Here is a 14,045-nt window from a genome sequence, read left to right as displayed (position 1 = left end):
ACCAGATTATTTTCTGGTGTTTTTTTATGGAAATTTTGAGATGAAGTATTGTGATGTAATTTTATCTCACATTCGTAACCGTTCGAATACTGTTGGTAGTTGTGACACAGGTGAACAATTATGAACAGAAGAAAGTAATAGGAAGCTTTAGTATGAATATAAAATACGTGCTTACAAAAGAGACCTATATCTCCGACTTCTTGCAGAGAAGAGTTTATTTTATAAGATTTCTTGACTTCCTGAATGTAATATCTAGACAAATACCTATACGGTCGATAGTTCGAAACCACCACCCCCCCCCCCAATGCATACCCAACACTTTCATCCCTCCGGGGTCAACAAAATGGTACCAGACCTATTTGGGGGGGGGATAAGAACACTGACTTGACGGCCCCTGCAAGTCATTGTATAGGCCAAGACGCACTCCAAAACCCCAACGATTTCGAATTCCAGTAAAACGCGTTAGCGCATCCCAAGTGGAATGAGACGCAAGTGACATTATTTCTTTTATGTCTAGACAATTTCGCCTCTTTCCTTTCTTAGTAGATCAAAACACTAATTGCCGTGTATTATTAGGTAGATTGTTTTTGATTGATTCAATAATTTCAACAGTCTTTACCGTTCTTCTTTTTATATTCCCCTGTAATTGTGTAGTTCTCTGCGTCTTGCGCTTCCGCGGAACCCTCCGAGACATTACGTATCCACCGAATACGTGATGATTTGGAAGCTTTCGTGGAAAACTTCAGCGAACTTCTACACCGTTTCCCGCAGTTAAGTGCAAAAAGTGGGCACATTAACGGGGCCTACGGCCAATAACTAATTAAGGTTATGTCGTGCACGCAACTTCTCTTGAACCACTGACAGTAACACTGATCTCAGCATGTTTAGATGACTGTGGCAAGAGCACTCGTTGCCTGTGTCCTGTCACAGTTATCAGTAATATAACAACAAAATGCAAATTTTATCGCGTTCAGGCGCCGTTACATGAACCGATGCCGCGAAACCCTTTGGAATAGGTTCTATCTATTTTTTTTTATTTGTGGCCAAGATTGGTATTGATTTTTATTAACAGCTGACGTTTCGGCCTTCTCGCCTTTGCTAGAGCCTGAAAAAATCAGGACATTGAAGTAATATCAATCCACTTAGGATGCGCCAGCGCGTTTTACTGGAATTCGTAATCGTTGAGGTGTGGGAACGCGTATTAGTCTATACAATGGCTTGCAGGGGCTACCCGATGATCAAGTCAGTGTTTTTATCAGAGTCATTAGTGATTTATTTTCTCAAGCGCCTTATCACCCTACAGAAAGCATCCAAACGGTGGGTTAACTCAAACAGCAACACATTGGCTAATGGTTACCTCAAACGGGAAACGGGACGCCCACTGTTTGTTCGGCACAAGAAGAATTTAGATGGACTCGCAAAATCTAAACTGTCCACCCCGCTTGAAGCACACCTTAGAGTAAACCATCAAAACTCCGAAATAGAGGTTGAGGTTATTTATCGTTCAAGTCCGAAATTATTGCACGCAGACCACCAGAGGCAATTTGGATCGCCGACAAAAGTCCAAAAATGAACAGGAAGAATGAGTGCATTGCGATCACAAAGGAACTAGCCCCATATCAAAATCTGTGCGGGTATTGATCTACTGGGCGGGCCATGAGGTCCCTATAAAAACACTTGTGATTCGTAGTCATCGTACGTTGTGGTCTGTTGCGTCACCAACAAATGAGGTAAGCATTTGCCAATGTGTTGCTGTTTGAGTTTACCTACCATTAGGATGCTTTCTGTAGGGTGATAAGACGCTTGAGAAAACAAATCACTAGTGGCTTTGATTTTTCAAGGCTCTGACGAAGGCGAAAACGCCGAAATGCTAGCATTAACAATAAATCAATAACAATCTTATCCACGGCTCAAGCAAACCAATAAAAAAAGCTACGTATTGAACATGTCAAGAATCAAGGACAGTCGAACGTGGGCAATACTGAGAGATGTATCACCAGTTGGAACACTCGACTTCCTCCGACTCCCCTCAAGTCCTCTTTCACCACTCCAGTTCAGAACTTCCGTTTTCTCGAGGTGGCTTCTTCTTGAACCCGACAAACTCCTCAAAATTCGTTAAAGAATGCGATCTACTGGTCTCCTTAATAAATGATCAAAGAGGCGAAGACGATTTTCTGTATACACTTTCGATGGCGGTGCAAGATGTTGATACCTTCCACATCATCTGTCGGTACACCACACCACATTTGCGTGTAAAAATCTTCATTGTGACCTACACTAGCCCAGAAGTAGTCAAACAGACGTTTAAGAAACTTCCTTTCCGCGGGAATCTAGCCTCTCCATCACCGTCGACGGTGCTGTCTCTGATCCGTACATCGTGATAGGGCGAATATCAGAAAAATGGATTCGCAGCTTGACTTTGTTAGTAATTGGGGTGGAACACAGGCATTTCGTCAAGAAGCTGAATGCAGAAATGGCCTTAGCGCATCTTTGCTAAACATATCTCTCGTAGCTGCCGTTGTTCTTCAGTATACAGCCAGGTAACAGAATTTATCGACGAGTTCTATCGGTTGTCCGTCCACCCTGATTCCCGCTTGACGTCTCGTAGAGATCCACATCTGCTTGCATTTACCAGGGCGTACACGTAATCCATAGGCTGCAGCCAATTTCGATACAAGACTGAGAACATGTTGAAGTTTCGTAGTGCTTTTCGTGAATATAATAACATCGTCGGCGTACTCGAGATCAGTCAAGAGGCAACTTGATGGTGCTAAGACGATATCAGCAGGACACTTCTTTATGATGTTCAGTGATCGACTGTCCTTCACATGTTGTCGTCGATAGCGAAATTGAACATTAAGGACCTTGCCATTGTTCCTTGTCTTACTCCAGTTTCCACCTCGAATGGTGTTGTATATCCGGGCGGTTGTTCGAACTGCAGCAGTTGTTCGTTGATTCATGTTATCAAGCAAGCGAACGAACTTTCCTGGGACTCCCTCGTGGCGAAGCGGGTTGAGAAGACGGCCTCGATCAGGAGAGTCGAAAAGGTCTTCAAAGTAAAGAAAGGCTAATTGCTCTGGCTTCGATTACCGCTGCCAGATTTCGATCACTCTTCTGACGATGAACACCTGGTCAATCGTAGATCGGCCACGACGAAAGCCAACTTGCTGTCGCGCGTTGTTTCTTCACGATGTTTAATAAGTCGGTCCAGGAAAATCAGCTTCAGTACCTTGTACATAACACGCAGCATTCCTCGGTAATTTCTAGGGTCCGTGACGGATAACTTCTTGTAAAGAGGAATTATGATAGCGAGTCTTCGCAAGATAGGTATCTTTTCGTCTATCCACATTGAACGGATGATCTTTGTCATTATACATTTATCATTTACGGAGGAAGATATTTCAGTATTTGTGGGCTAATCGCATCGTCTCCACCAGATTTTCCATTTTTCATCTTTTGGATATGGACCAGAACCTCCCACTCGGTCGGTGGTTCTTCGTTAACCGCATATTTCTTCCTATGAGCGTGCTCGAGTTCAGGAGCTGACGGCGCTTGCCAGTTCAGCAAGGTCTTGAAGTGATCCTTTCAAATTAGAAGGGTTGCTTCACCGACAGCCTTTCCATTGGCAGTGTTGAGGACTGGTGAACATCTTTTCATCTTGCGGCCATACTGCTTTAATGAAACATAGCCTTTCCGCGGATTCTTGTCCTTCCACGCCTCTTCAAACTCCATCGCTCTTGACGTCCACTCGTTATCGCGGTCTTGTTGCAGTTGACGACGCAGCTTCCTTCTAAGACGCTTTTCCTGGTTGGAGTCACCAATGCTGCGGGCGGCACATACAGAATTGTATGTGGATCTTGTCTCCGCAGATGCAAAGGCAAACTTCTTCTGCAGCATCTGAACCGGAACTGTTTCGTTTGCAGCCTCCTTGATGCACTTCGTAAAGAAATCCGCATCGCAAAGCTTCTTCCTGGTTCGTACTCCAACATGAATAGACACACGTTGGCGGAAATTCGTTCTGCATTCTTCGTCTTTCAGACCTGCCATGTCGATTCTCGGTTGAGGACGTACTCCTTGGTTCCTCTAGCGGGCCCGTATCTTAAGGCTGAAAAGAACTGGACGGTGGTCAGAGTCGAAAGCGAAGTCCCAAAGAGCTCTGGATTTTCGGATATCCGACGGAGGAATGTTCCTCTTCAGAATGTAGTTGAGCTGAAGTTTGAGTCCTCATCTTTTAACGCTCTTTTAACGCCTGACGAGAGCTTGCGCTGCTCTTCAGGCGTTAAAAGCGTTAAACCTTGCCGCGTGAGCTGATAGCGTCGATAATTCCTATTAAACGTGGAAGTGACGATGAGGCTCGTCTGTTCACATAAGTCCACCAGACGGTCACCGTTGTCCAATGTGCGCTCTCGCTGGATAATATCTCGGTGCACATCGGATTGCTGTTCAAGTCCTATCTTCGCATTTGCATCGATTCCAACAATGACCATCTGCCGGCTGGATATTTTTAGACATCAACACATTGATTTCGTCGTAGAAGGCGTCCGTACTGTTGTACTCAGCGATTTCCGTAGGTGCGTGGGCACTTACGATCCGGAGTTTACGCCCTCTGCGATCCCGCAGTCATACGAACGCGCATCTAGACGACGTTGAGCCAAATCCCTCCACCAGGTTGCTGTAATCGTTCGTCACAGCTATCGCGCAGCCAATTACTTTCTTTTTGTTGGAGCCGTACAGATGTTAACTATGTTAGTTCATGTAGTTGTGCATATTGTGTTATTGCCATTGTATGTTATTTCCATGTGTTGAGAGGTTCTTATTCACCAGCTCAATGTACGTAGCAATGTTCGGCACAGTTGCCTGATTTTGGTTTAGTTAGTGAGCAAGTACGCGGAACAGTAAGCCATCTTTACAACTCAAGCAAGGACACAGCACCCCTCATCAGCAGGTGCGTGCAAGGAGGGTCCCGGCAGAATTTCCAGCATGCCCTGACCATGTCTCGTCAGGGCAACCAGCGATGGTGCGTGTCTCTAAAGAGATTCACTTTCGTTGGCACCTAAATAACTGACTCTGCTTACCTACCGCCAATCATACGCTGCGTCACTGGCTAGGATATAATTCACTATCTGTTGAATTGTTCTGGAGAATCAGACACATTCACTGCAATTTTGTAACGTGAGGTGACCTCAATTTAGTAATCGTACCAGAAGCAAGAGAAATCCTCACGAGAAGTTTGAGGTAAGGATGTATTTAATAGCTTTAAATTACGTGCATAAAAATTTTCGTTAAAACGGAACATCCCAGCTCTCAAAAGTAACTCAAAAGTAATGAGAATTAACGTTATCATGTAACTCCCAAGCTTTTTTGTAGTCTAACTTATTTCTGGACAGAGGGACCTTCTGTATCTCTGACTTCCGAGAATTCACAGGAAGAAAAAGAGTTCAAATTTGGTAAGATTTCTAGACTTTCTGAAGGTGATATGAAGACAAACTCACTGCCTTTCTTTATTAGAACACCATACAAAATCCCATGTACTTCTATCTAACGCTATAATTTTTTGACTTATTCGGTCATTTCGACAGCTCACACCACTCTTCTTTACATATTTCCTTGTAACTGCGCAGTTTTCTGCGTCTCTGTGGTAGGAAGGACATCTATGGCGGTTGTTTGCGTCTTCATGAGCGACTGGAGCGTGACCTCGTCGAGATATGTTCGCGTATCCGCCGGCATACCCACTGGGCACGTTATGTCTCGGAGGCATTCGCGGAGAATCCGCCGGGACCCTCTTTACCGTCCCCCCTCATCAGCATCGCAGCAGAATATGGCGTAATTTTTGATGTTGATGACTGGCCGATCTCCCATGCATATTTCCCGCAGTGCAGCAAACGGCGCAGAGGGATATCGCAGAAGCCTAGACAGGACGGTTTGTTGGGGTCCACCCGATAGTGTTCGGCACTTCAGCGTGACGAAACGAATGGTTGTTGCCAAAGATTTCATCCCTTCAGGCAGTTGACCTTCCAGATTGTGGGCTTTTACGATGTGCTGGACGACAGTCCAGCACATCGTAAAAGCATGCTTTTTGCATTGTATCGGAATCTTTCGCCATATAACAGTGCAGGTCTTATAACTCATACATTCCCAATGCGCACACTCGAACGCCTAACTGCGTTTAGTTAAAGCAGGGCCACCACGTGCAGGTAGCAATCAGACTTGTATACGCGACCCCATTTGGAACACGTCTCCCTCAATTTATCGCTTTCTGACACCGTTACATGAACCAATTCCGAGGAATCCGCGGAACAGGTCTTACCAAACATATTTAATTTGTCCCCTCAAACGCCTCATCACAGCACAAGATAAAACTTAGCTAATAGCAGTTGCTCAAAGACAACGTCAGAGAAGCAGACCACAATAGCGCTCACCTTGATAGCCGTTAAACCGCGATATTAGCAGACTACCGCCTGTTTGAGTTGCGCCGCTAATAGTAACCAATAACGATGCCCCTTGCATCTGACCCCATAGGTCAAAACCCACATAGCTCTTGATACGGCTCCAGCTCGTTGGTCACAGCGATGCATTATTCCTTCATAGTTGCACTTTTGGCTTTTATGTAGAACGTTTCCACTTGTTTTCTGCTCCAGAACGTCGTATTCGTGTGCCAAGATCGTGACTGCTATGTTGAAATGGGTGTTTCCATGACACTGTCTGCGTTGACCACCTAAAGAACAGCGAACAGCGTCGCATGTCCGAGTGATTTTGATTTTACATGTCGACGATTTTGATTTTACAAGCCTATCTACATGCTCCCTGACCCGCGTACATAGTGCTCTTCCTGTTTCGCCAACGTAGTCAACCCCACATAGCTGACAGATGGTCAGATAGATAATTCCCGATACCACGCAGTCCCCTTGCCTACCACTCGGACATGCGACGCTGTTCGTTGTCTCGCAAAGTCGGCTATCAAGGTGATCGCTATTGTAATCTGCTTCTCTGACTTTATCTTTGAGCAGTCTCTTTGCTAAGTCATATCTTGTGGTGTGATGAGGCGTTTGAAGGGATAGATTACATGTGTCTTTGATTTTCCAGGCTCTGAAGAAGGTGATGACGTCAAAACGTGAGCCAGAATAAAGATGAATAACAATCTTGGTTTTGCTCAAACAAAGTAGTGCATGATTGTTGAATCTTTCGACGTGCTTCTCAACAGCACAAACCTCTGCTTTCGGTTCCTGCCGTTAGATAGATTTGCTTCGATTGGTGTTCCCAAAATATCTGGAAACAATTATTTCGATTCCAGCACTGGGTCTAACAACATGATTTCTAGATACTTTTACTTACACATCTGAGGAGAACAAGTTCGGAAGCGAATGATCAATGACATCATTCCTGTGCTGATATATGCTGATGTTACAAAGTGCCAAAAGTTAGATTACAAATTTGTTAGTTTTTTTTTAATCAAAAAAGGAAAGCAGAAGAGATAGAGAAGTTGGTGATGCTAAAGAAGTGTTAACGTGTATAGGTAGCTTCAAAATACCAGATGAGGAGAATTAGTGTCAAGAGGTAAGTGCTAAGTAGTTCTATGCGTTCTGTCTTCGATAAGAACATGACATGAATGAACACTTTTTACATATAGGATCTATATTAGGATCACATTACCAGAATATGGTATCACTGCTTAGACCGTACCCTGTAGTGTACATTTCAAAATGCTTCATACATAGAATTAGTCTTAAGGGCAGCGTAATCACAATTTCGACGTGATACGGAACCCACAGTGAAAGCATAGAATTCGAATATTAGATTGCGGAGCTCAATGTAGTTCCGCTCATCTTTCACTAACCTAATTAAAAAAATGGCATAGGAATCGCTTTAGTTCCTACCAGGCACGTTAGGGCGTGCCTCTGTGTACACACTCTGGTCCCCTCAGCAGTCTGTTCATTTGTCTCACTTGAATAATCTGGTGAGAAAGCATCATCGATCCTTGACCGCTTGAACTTGGATGCAGCGCGGATTGGCGCGTTGCAATTGAAATCGTCGCAAAAAAGGCGCAGTCTTTCTCGCAGTTTTAACGAACTGTACGCTTTCGTTGTGGATTCCGCACCACGTCAAAATCGTGATACGCAGCCTTTAAATGGTAAATATCAAGTCTAAACAGTTGTGTGTAATTATAGTCAAGTGGTGTTGTTTTCCGGTCCTCGTCAGCTTCAGCCATCGCATCGTTCGGATTCTCCGGATTTGGAAACTTCATTGCGAGAACTATAAAGCCCTACGCGCTCTAATGTTCAACGAGAACACACGTTACCTTTTTGCACTACTCTGAGACGAACACAAACCTAGCAGACAGCGTGCATTCGTTGAAGGTGAGCAGCGGTTGAAGAATGGTAATCCCCACAATGAAGTACCGAGAGTCTGAGGAAACGGTAAAGAAAGTCCCGGCAGAATCTCCGCGAATGCCTCCGAGAAGTTACATGCCCAGTGGATATGCCATTGGATACGCAAACGTACCTCGATAAGGTCGCGCTCCAGTCGTTCATGGAGACGCAAATAACCGCCTTAGATATTCATCTGGCCGTAGAGGTGCAAAGAACTACACTCTTATAAAGAGACGTGTAAAGAAGAATGGTAAGTTGTCGAAATTACTGAATAAATTAAAAAGAATGTAGTTAGAAGTATATATCATTTTGTGTTGTTTTGTAAAAAGACGACGGGAGCGAGTTTTGTCTAGACTTTACCTTCAGGAAGTCTAAAAATTGTATCAAATTGGCTCTTTTCATATAAGAGGTCAGAGATACAGAGGGTCCATTTGTCCGGAAATAAATTAGGCTATAAAAAAAGCTTGGGACTTACCTTCCTCTCTTACTTTGATGATTTCTCTTGCTTCTGGTACAGTTGCAAATTTGAGATAACCTCACATCAAAAATTTCAAAAGGTGAGTCTGATTCATCAGAACAATTTAGCAGCTCGTGAATCATAACGTGGCTGATTATGCAGTGTATGATATTTAGAAGCAGGTGAGCATAGTCAATTATTTAAGTAGCAACACGAGGGCAAATTTCTTCCTCAAACCATCGCTAATTGTTCCGCAGAAGCATGATCGAGGCATGCTCGAAAATCCGGATGGGTTCAGATAAGGAACAGTGTTGACATCATCATTACTCAACATCATGACACGGGCAATTGTTAGGTTTTTCATACATTTATTGTGTTGATGATTTATTGTGATCGTGCCGTGTTGAGCTTTTCTCTCGTTGTATGACGTGAATTTTATTCCAATATTGACTTCAAAATATCGTCATAAAAATCTTAGGGGGAACTTCTTGCCCGGTCGGTTTTCACTCTTTCACTATACACATTGGATATTTTTTTGAGCCGTGTCCGCAGCACTATTATCTTTTTTGAGACGATCTTATTCAGTTCACTCCTTTTTTCGTTGCACGTGCTAGGAGGAAAAATCTGCCAGTTCTATTGTCCTGTTACTGCGGTTTTTCCTGCCGGTTTGTTTGATACTGTGCCGTGATTTTTTGTTTTTGGTACCGTTCTGATGTAAAATGTAGTTGGGGGGACTCTGACGCGACAGGATCGAACGGTACTGTTATAGCGAATGCCCAAAGGCGCAAAAACATGTAAGTTAAAGCTACTAAGAAAAAGGAAGACAGAGCTGGAACTACTACTGCTTTATCTTTACCAAACAAGCTTACCAGAAGTAAATAGCTAAGTCATACCATGTATTACTTACAAAAAACAGATGGATTCCATAGCAATGTGCGATCGCCAAGCATGCATGAAACAACTTTAATCTACACATTTTCGATTTGTACTCGCAATTTGGTCCTTCATAGAGGTTAACTCTAGTTAGGTTAACCTCTATGAAGGTTGTTCACATTCGCTTGCTTGGCGATTTTAAAGGGACTTCCACGTTGGGGCAAGGCCGCTCCTTCCACAGCAATTCACGATCAGCGGGCATTCGCCACGCTGTTCCTTCGACTTCGATGCAACCTTCGCCAAGTAGTAAGGATAAAGGATAAAGTTCCTGGCGTTAATCAATCCGCTTGGGATGCGCCCCACGTTCACTTCAATTTAGAATCATTTGAGGTTCAAGAACGTGTAACTGGCTCATACAATGACTTGCGGTGGCTAGCCGATGTGTCAAGTCAGTGTTTTTATCTTCCCAGACAAGTCTGATACCAATTTATCGACCCCGGAGGGAAGAAAGGCTTGGTGAGCACTAGGTCCGATTCGAACCTCCAATCGATCGTGCAGGAAGCGGAACCTCTAGCCGCTACACTACACCCGCCCCGCCAAGTAGTAATCGCAGCGAAATCACGAACAGGTTGGAAGTTGGCAGCAGCCATTATGGAAATGAAGCAGGCCTGAGCGACGATCCTCTTCCATGATCTCTAGATATTTCAGAAACTGTACCTGGTGGGAAACAATTTGTGGGAATACAATTACTTATTACATGTGAATTTCAGTGGCTTACTAGGCAAGGCTTCTTCCTAACACGCAGTGTACTTGGACTTGTACACACTTGCCTTCATTCGCATCGTAAGACCGCACTGAGCATTGCGCTCTACTGAGTTCTAATCGCTGAGACTGCCCCATGACGTAGTTAGGTTTCGTTCTTAACTCTTGTGACTGCTACAAGGTCTGGACATTTGTGTAGCATCTCACGCACGAACTTTCTACTGAGCACCTCACTTTTTGCTCTTATATTGGTCACATTCCCAGTAAACCCGATATTTTCAGAAAGAAATGCAGATACAAACATCATACAAGACTTAACTTCAGGGTTATACCAACTGGAATGAAAGACTTAACAGAGAGAATCCACTAGAATTAGATCCTAGGTAGGCAGTGCGATGAAGGGTCAGATTACGAGCGAAAAACTTGCGCACATGTCCAGCGGATTTCCGCTAAACTCAACGTAGTGCACATTAAGTATTGAAGCAGTTAATGGGCGCAATTACGATGAATATCGATTGACCGGATGGAGTGGGCGGCGTCGAGTCGGCGCCCAAATCAATGCTGGCAGTGTGCGCGCAGCATGGCGCACAACTCGCAGGTCGCTAAAGTCACCGTCCCTCAACAGGTGAGTTTGTTGGGGTGACTCTCAAACAGTGTTAGAATTAGCGAAGTTTGGATGGAACTGTTTATTTTCCACTAAAGCGTATCTGCAACATCGAGGTGTAGTCCCGCCTCTAGATAAGCCAGATGGTGTCTTTTTGGCCCATGGACTCGACGTTGTTTCACCACAGTCTTCTAGCACTTCTCATTGGATCATTCTTGACTTTTACCATCTGTGTATTGTGCATCGGCGCTGCGAGTGATCGTGGTTTTTGCTGTCGTGATTCCCCACGGAACCCCATTCCTAGTACTGCAGAACATTCATGTGACTGCAACAAGGATAACGAGTGTGCAGAAAACGTCCAGATCGTTTCTGCACAGGACGAGCAGCCCCCGCCTTACGACCACTTGGGCATTGGTATGGGACATTCACATTTTTCTTCTGTTTGAAAGGAATATCGAATTCACCATGTTCTCATTACAGCAGCATAAGTTGTATTAATATGAACTAAATATAGCAGGTCCAAAGATTCACAGAATTCTGAAATCAAAGCTACCTCACTTTTAATAATTTTTGAAGTGGTTAGCGGGTAAAGAGAAACCTCCAGAGTGGGGTAATGTTCCACATTCTTATTTTATTTCTGTATCCTCAGTGGCAAGTTGATGTTTTGTCACCGTCAGTTGCTATCAGTTGCTGTCTGTTACAGCGTATGAGTCCCGATAGAACCTAATTGTTTGGGGGACTCTATACTGAATTATAAGCTTGCAACGAGATCTACATTAGGCAGGTTTGCTGGCAATCGTAAATTGGAACGTATTCTATTTGCTATTTTCTAGTTGTATGATCGGATTTCGCAACTACGTTGCCAGCCTGTTCTCTCTGAACAAGAAGCGTGTGCACTTTATCGCGATGTGAGTTCGAGTTTTGTTTTTCATTTCGTTCCAGTCCCATCTCTTCAATCATACATGCAAGATTTTCTGCAGCTGTTTGTCCAAGTACCACTTTTCCTGCTTTGTTTGTCGAAGATTTTTCGTACGCCTTTGTGTTGACGGTCTGGTTTTCTCATGTCACAATTTAGTTTTCTTGAGAAGGATGACGAAGGCGCTCCCTGTCCGCTGCGATCAGTGTATTCTTTCCGCACTACTCTACAACTAACACTTATCCCGTCTGATTAATTGTCCCGTACTTTTACTCAGCGGATGTGCCTAGAAGAATTTTGGAAATATTGTTTTGAAGATAAAGATTGGAATCTTGATAGATGCATTTACAGTTAGTGTTTGAAACTCGTATCTAAACATACACCCGGCTGCGGGAGGCTTCGCCCCTTGGACCAATGCTAACGCGCCGCGAAATTCAAAATGGTACACCGAGTAACTACTTCTGTTGTATCAGAGGAATAAAGTGAGAGAAAGGTAGAAAATGAGTGCCTTACGATGTTCACGTACTCTTACCTCAAAAGAAACGAGGAGAATATCACAATCATCTTTAAAGGCATCACTCCACGAATCTGAGGTGGTACGGATTTCAGGCGGAGTATTCGTATACGGCATAGTAGATTACGGAGAGGGGGTAATTCCGTCCATTTCTTCCTAATTGCCGTAAAAAACGGCATGGGACATGTTGTGCGTGCACAGGGCTGGGGTGCTCCAATCGAACTCGTTGTAAAAAATAGCGCGCCGGAACGCTCGAAGCCGTATCTTCCGGGCCGTTTTTTTACGGCAATTAGGAGGAAATGGACGGAATCATCCTTCTCTTCATAATCTACGATCCCGTATACGAATACTCCACCTGAAATCCGTACCACCTCAGATTGGTGGGGTGATGCCTTTAATTCAAGAAATAAAGGAAGTATGATCTCCGAATTTCAATCCGAGTAAGGGATGAAATTGGAGCTTAGGTTTTTCGATCCTTATCATGCAGCTAACGACGATTACTTCAAGTAACTGCATAGTTGACATCTTTTGCTCTTTCTCTGTTCAGTTTTCTTCTCGTTGTTCCATTTGTTCTTATGTTGATCTCCTTATTTGTTACTTTCATTTATTTAATTTGAGTTTTCATTCTCTTTCTCGTCTATTACATCCCTGTTTTACTTTATTTGTTTTATTTTCATTCTATTTGTTTTTAGGCGGACTGCTTCCAATGTAATCAACTTCATTGCCGTTTTCATTCGATTCCCATAATATCAAGTACTGGCACAGTACCTGGACACTCGCTTTTAACCTCGCTACTGTTTTAGCTTTAGTAAAAGGAGAAGAAACGACGTTATGTTCTTCACTTTTTTTCAATTTTTCCCACTACGTAATAGCATCACCAGTGCCAAAGTGCCTCAATAGCTTTGATTTGATTGTCAGAGGTTCGAGGTTGGAAACTGGTAAAATTCGGAGACACAAATGAGTAGTCATACTTTCGCACAGGCGTAAAACGGATATCAAGTGAAACTTTAGGATTCAATGTTTAGAAAAGCATTCACCGTGGGCAAATATCGCACGTTTGCTTTCTATAAATAGCGCTAGGCCTAACTTTGAATATGAAGATAGTTTGATTTCTCTCTCTGTCTCCAAAATCGGTTAAATAGTAGCAGAAAGCTGCTCTTCCAAAGAAAAAAAATTGAAAGGAAGTCCAAAGACACCAAAAACAAAGTCGATTGAAAATATTTACAAGTTGAAACTTCAAGTAAAGTCTGAAAACGCCGCCTAGATTTCCTCATGGATCGCGCTGAGTTTCTTTTTTCTTCTTTACTTTTTTCATTATCTCACCAGTTTTGGAGATGTATCATCCAGATACTGGGAAAGAGTCTTTACGTTCACTTGAGGAGCCCCCACTACTTTTTTCTGTGCGAATTGAATTGTGTTCCTATACCTTCGATGTTCTTTTCATATATTAACGTGATTTAAGTGTCGATTATCATGCAGGACGCATTCGCTAGCTAGGAGCAAAGTAAGCAGCGGAATTACATGCTGGGAAGTAAAGACAGAATAAAAAAAAG

General features: G+C 43.5%; 6 protein-coding genes across 6 annotated transcripts in view; 1 reads left to right on the top strand and 5 right to left on the bottom strand.

Moving 5' to 3' along the window:
* Positions 1–2,525: 2,525 nt before the first annotated feature.
* RB195_022878 (uncharacterized protein) lies at positions 2,526–2,960 on the bottom strand (the record flags this gene model as incomplete). Its single annotated transcript, XM_064210118.1, has 1 exon — positions 2,526–2,960. One exon carries the CDS (start codon positions 2,958–2,960, stop codon positions 2,526–2,528), a length of 435 nt encoding a protein of 144 aa, XP_064065999.1.
* RB195_022877 (uncharacterized protein) lies at positions 2,526–3,238 on the bottom strand (the record flags this gene model as incomplete). The annotated part of the gene is made up of 2 exons (XM_064210117.1): positions 2,526–3,049; positions 3,127–3,238. The coding sequence occupies 2 exons, from the start codon at positions 3,236–3,238 to the stop codon at positions 2,526–2,528; spliced, it is 636 nt and encodes a 211-aa protein (XP_064065998.1).
* A 347-nt stretch (positions 3,239–3,585) lies between these two features.
* Positions 3,586–4,047, bottom strand: RB195_022876 (uncharacterized protein; the record flags this gene model as incomplete). The annotated part of the gene is made up of 1 exon (XM_064210116.1): positions 3,586–4,047. The coding sequence occupies one exon, from the start codon at positions 4,045–4,047 to the stop codon at positions 3,586–3,588; it is 462 nt and encodes a 153-aa protein (XP_064065997.1).
* Positions 4,048–4,193: 146 nt separating this feature from the next.
* Positions 4,194–4,487, bottom strand: RB195_022875 (uncharacterized protein; the record flags this gene model as incomplete). Its single annotated transcript, XM_064210115.1, has 1 exon — positions 4,194–4,487. The coding sequence occupies one exon, from the start codon at positions 4,485–4,487 to the stop codon at positions 4,194–4,196; it is 294 nt and encodes a 97-aa protein (XP_064065996.1).
* RB195_022874 (uncharacterized protein) lies at positions 4,194–7,378 on the bottom strand (the record flags this gene model as incomplete). Its single annotated transcript, XM_064210114.1, has 5 exons — positions 4,194–4,494; positions 6,532–6,715; positions 6,914–7,086; positions 7,209–7,266; positions 7,333–7,378. The coding sequence occupies 5 exons, from the start codon at positions 7,376–7,378 to the stop codon at positions 4,194–4,196; spliced, it is 762 nt and encodes a 253-aa protein (XP_064065995.1).
* A 3,660-nt stretch (positions 7,379–11,038) lies between these two features.
* The window catches only part of RB195_022872 (uncharacterized protein), a gene marked incomplete at both ends in the record, with an annotated part of 64,471 nt that continues 61,464 nt past the window's right edge, over positions 11,039–14,045 (top strand). The window contains 2 exons of the mRNA XM_064210112.1: positions 11,039–11,083; positions 11,896–11,970. Coding sequence (XP_064065993.1) covers positions 11,039–11,083; positions 11,896–11,970 — 120 coding nt within the window. The remainder of the gene's footprint in view (positions 11,084–11,895; positions 11,971–14,045) is intronic.

Source organism: Necator americanus, chromosome X, assembly GCF_031761385.1.
Source record: "Necator americanus strain Aroian chromosome X, whole genome shotgun sequence".
Taxonomy (NCBI): domain Eukaryota; kingdom Metazoa; phylum Nematoda; class Chromadorea; order Rhabditida; family Ancylostomatidae; genus Necator; species Necator americanus.
Note: the sequence above shows the minus strand (reverse complement) of the source record. Positions and strands in the feature narration are given on the sequence as shown.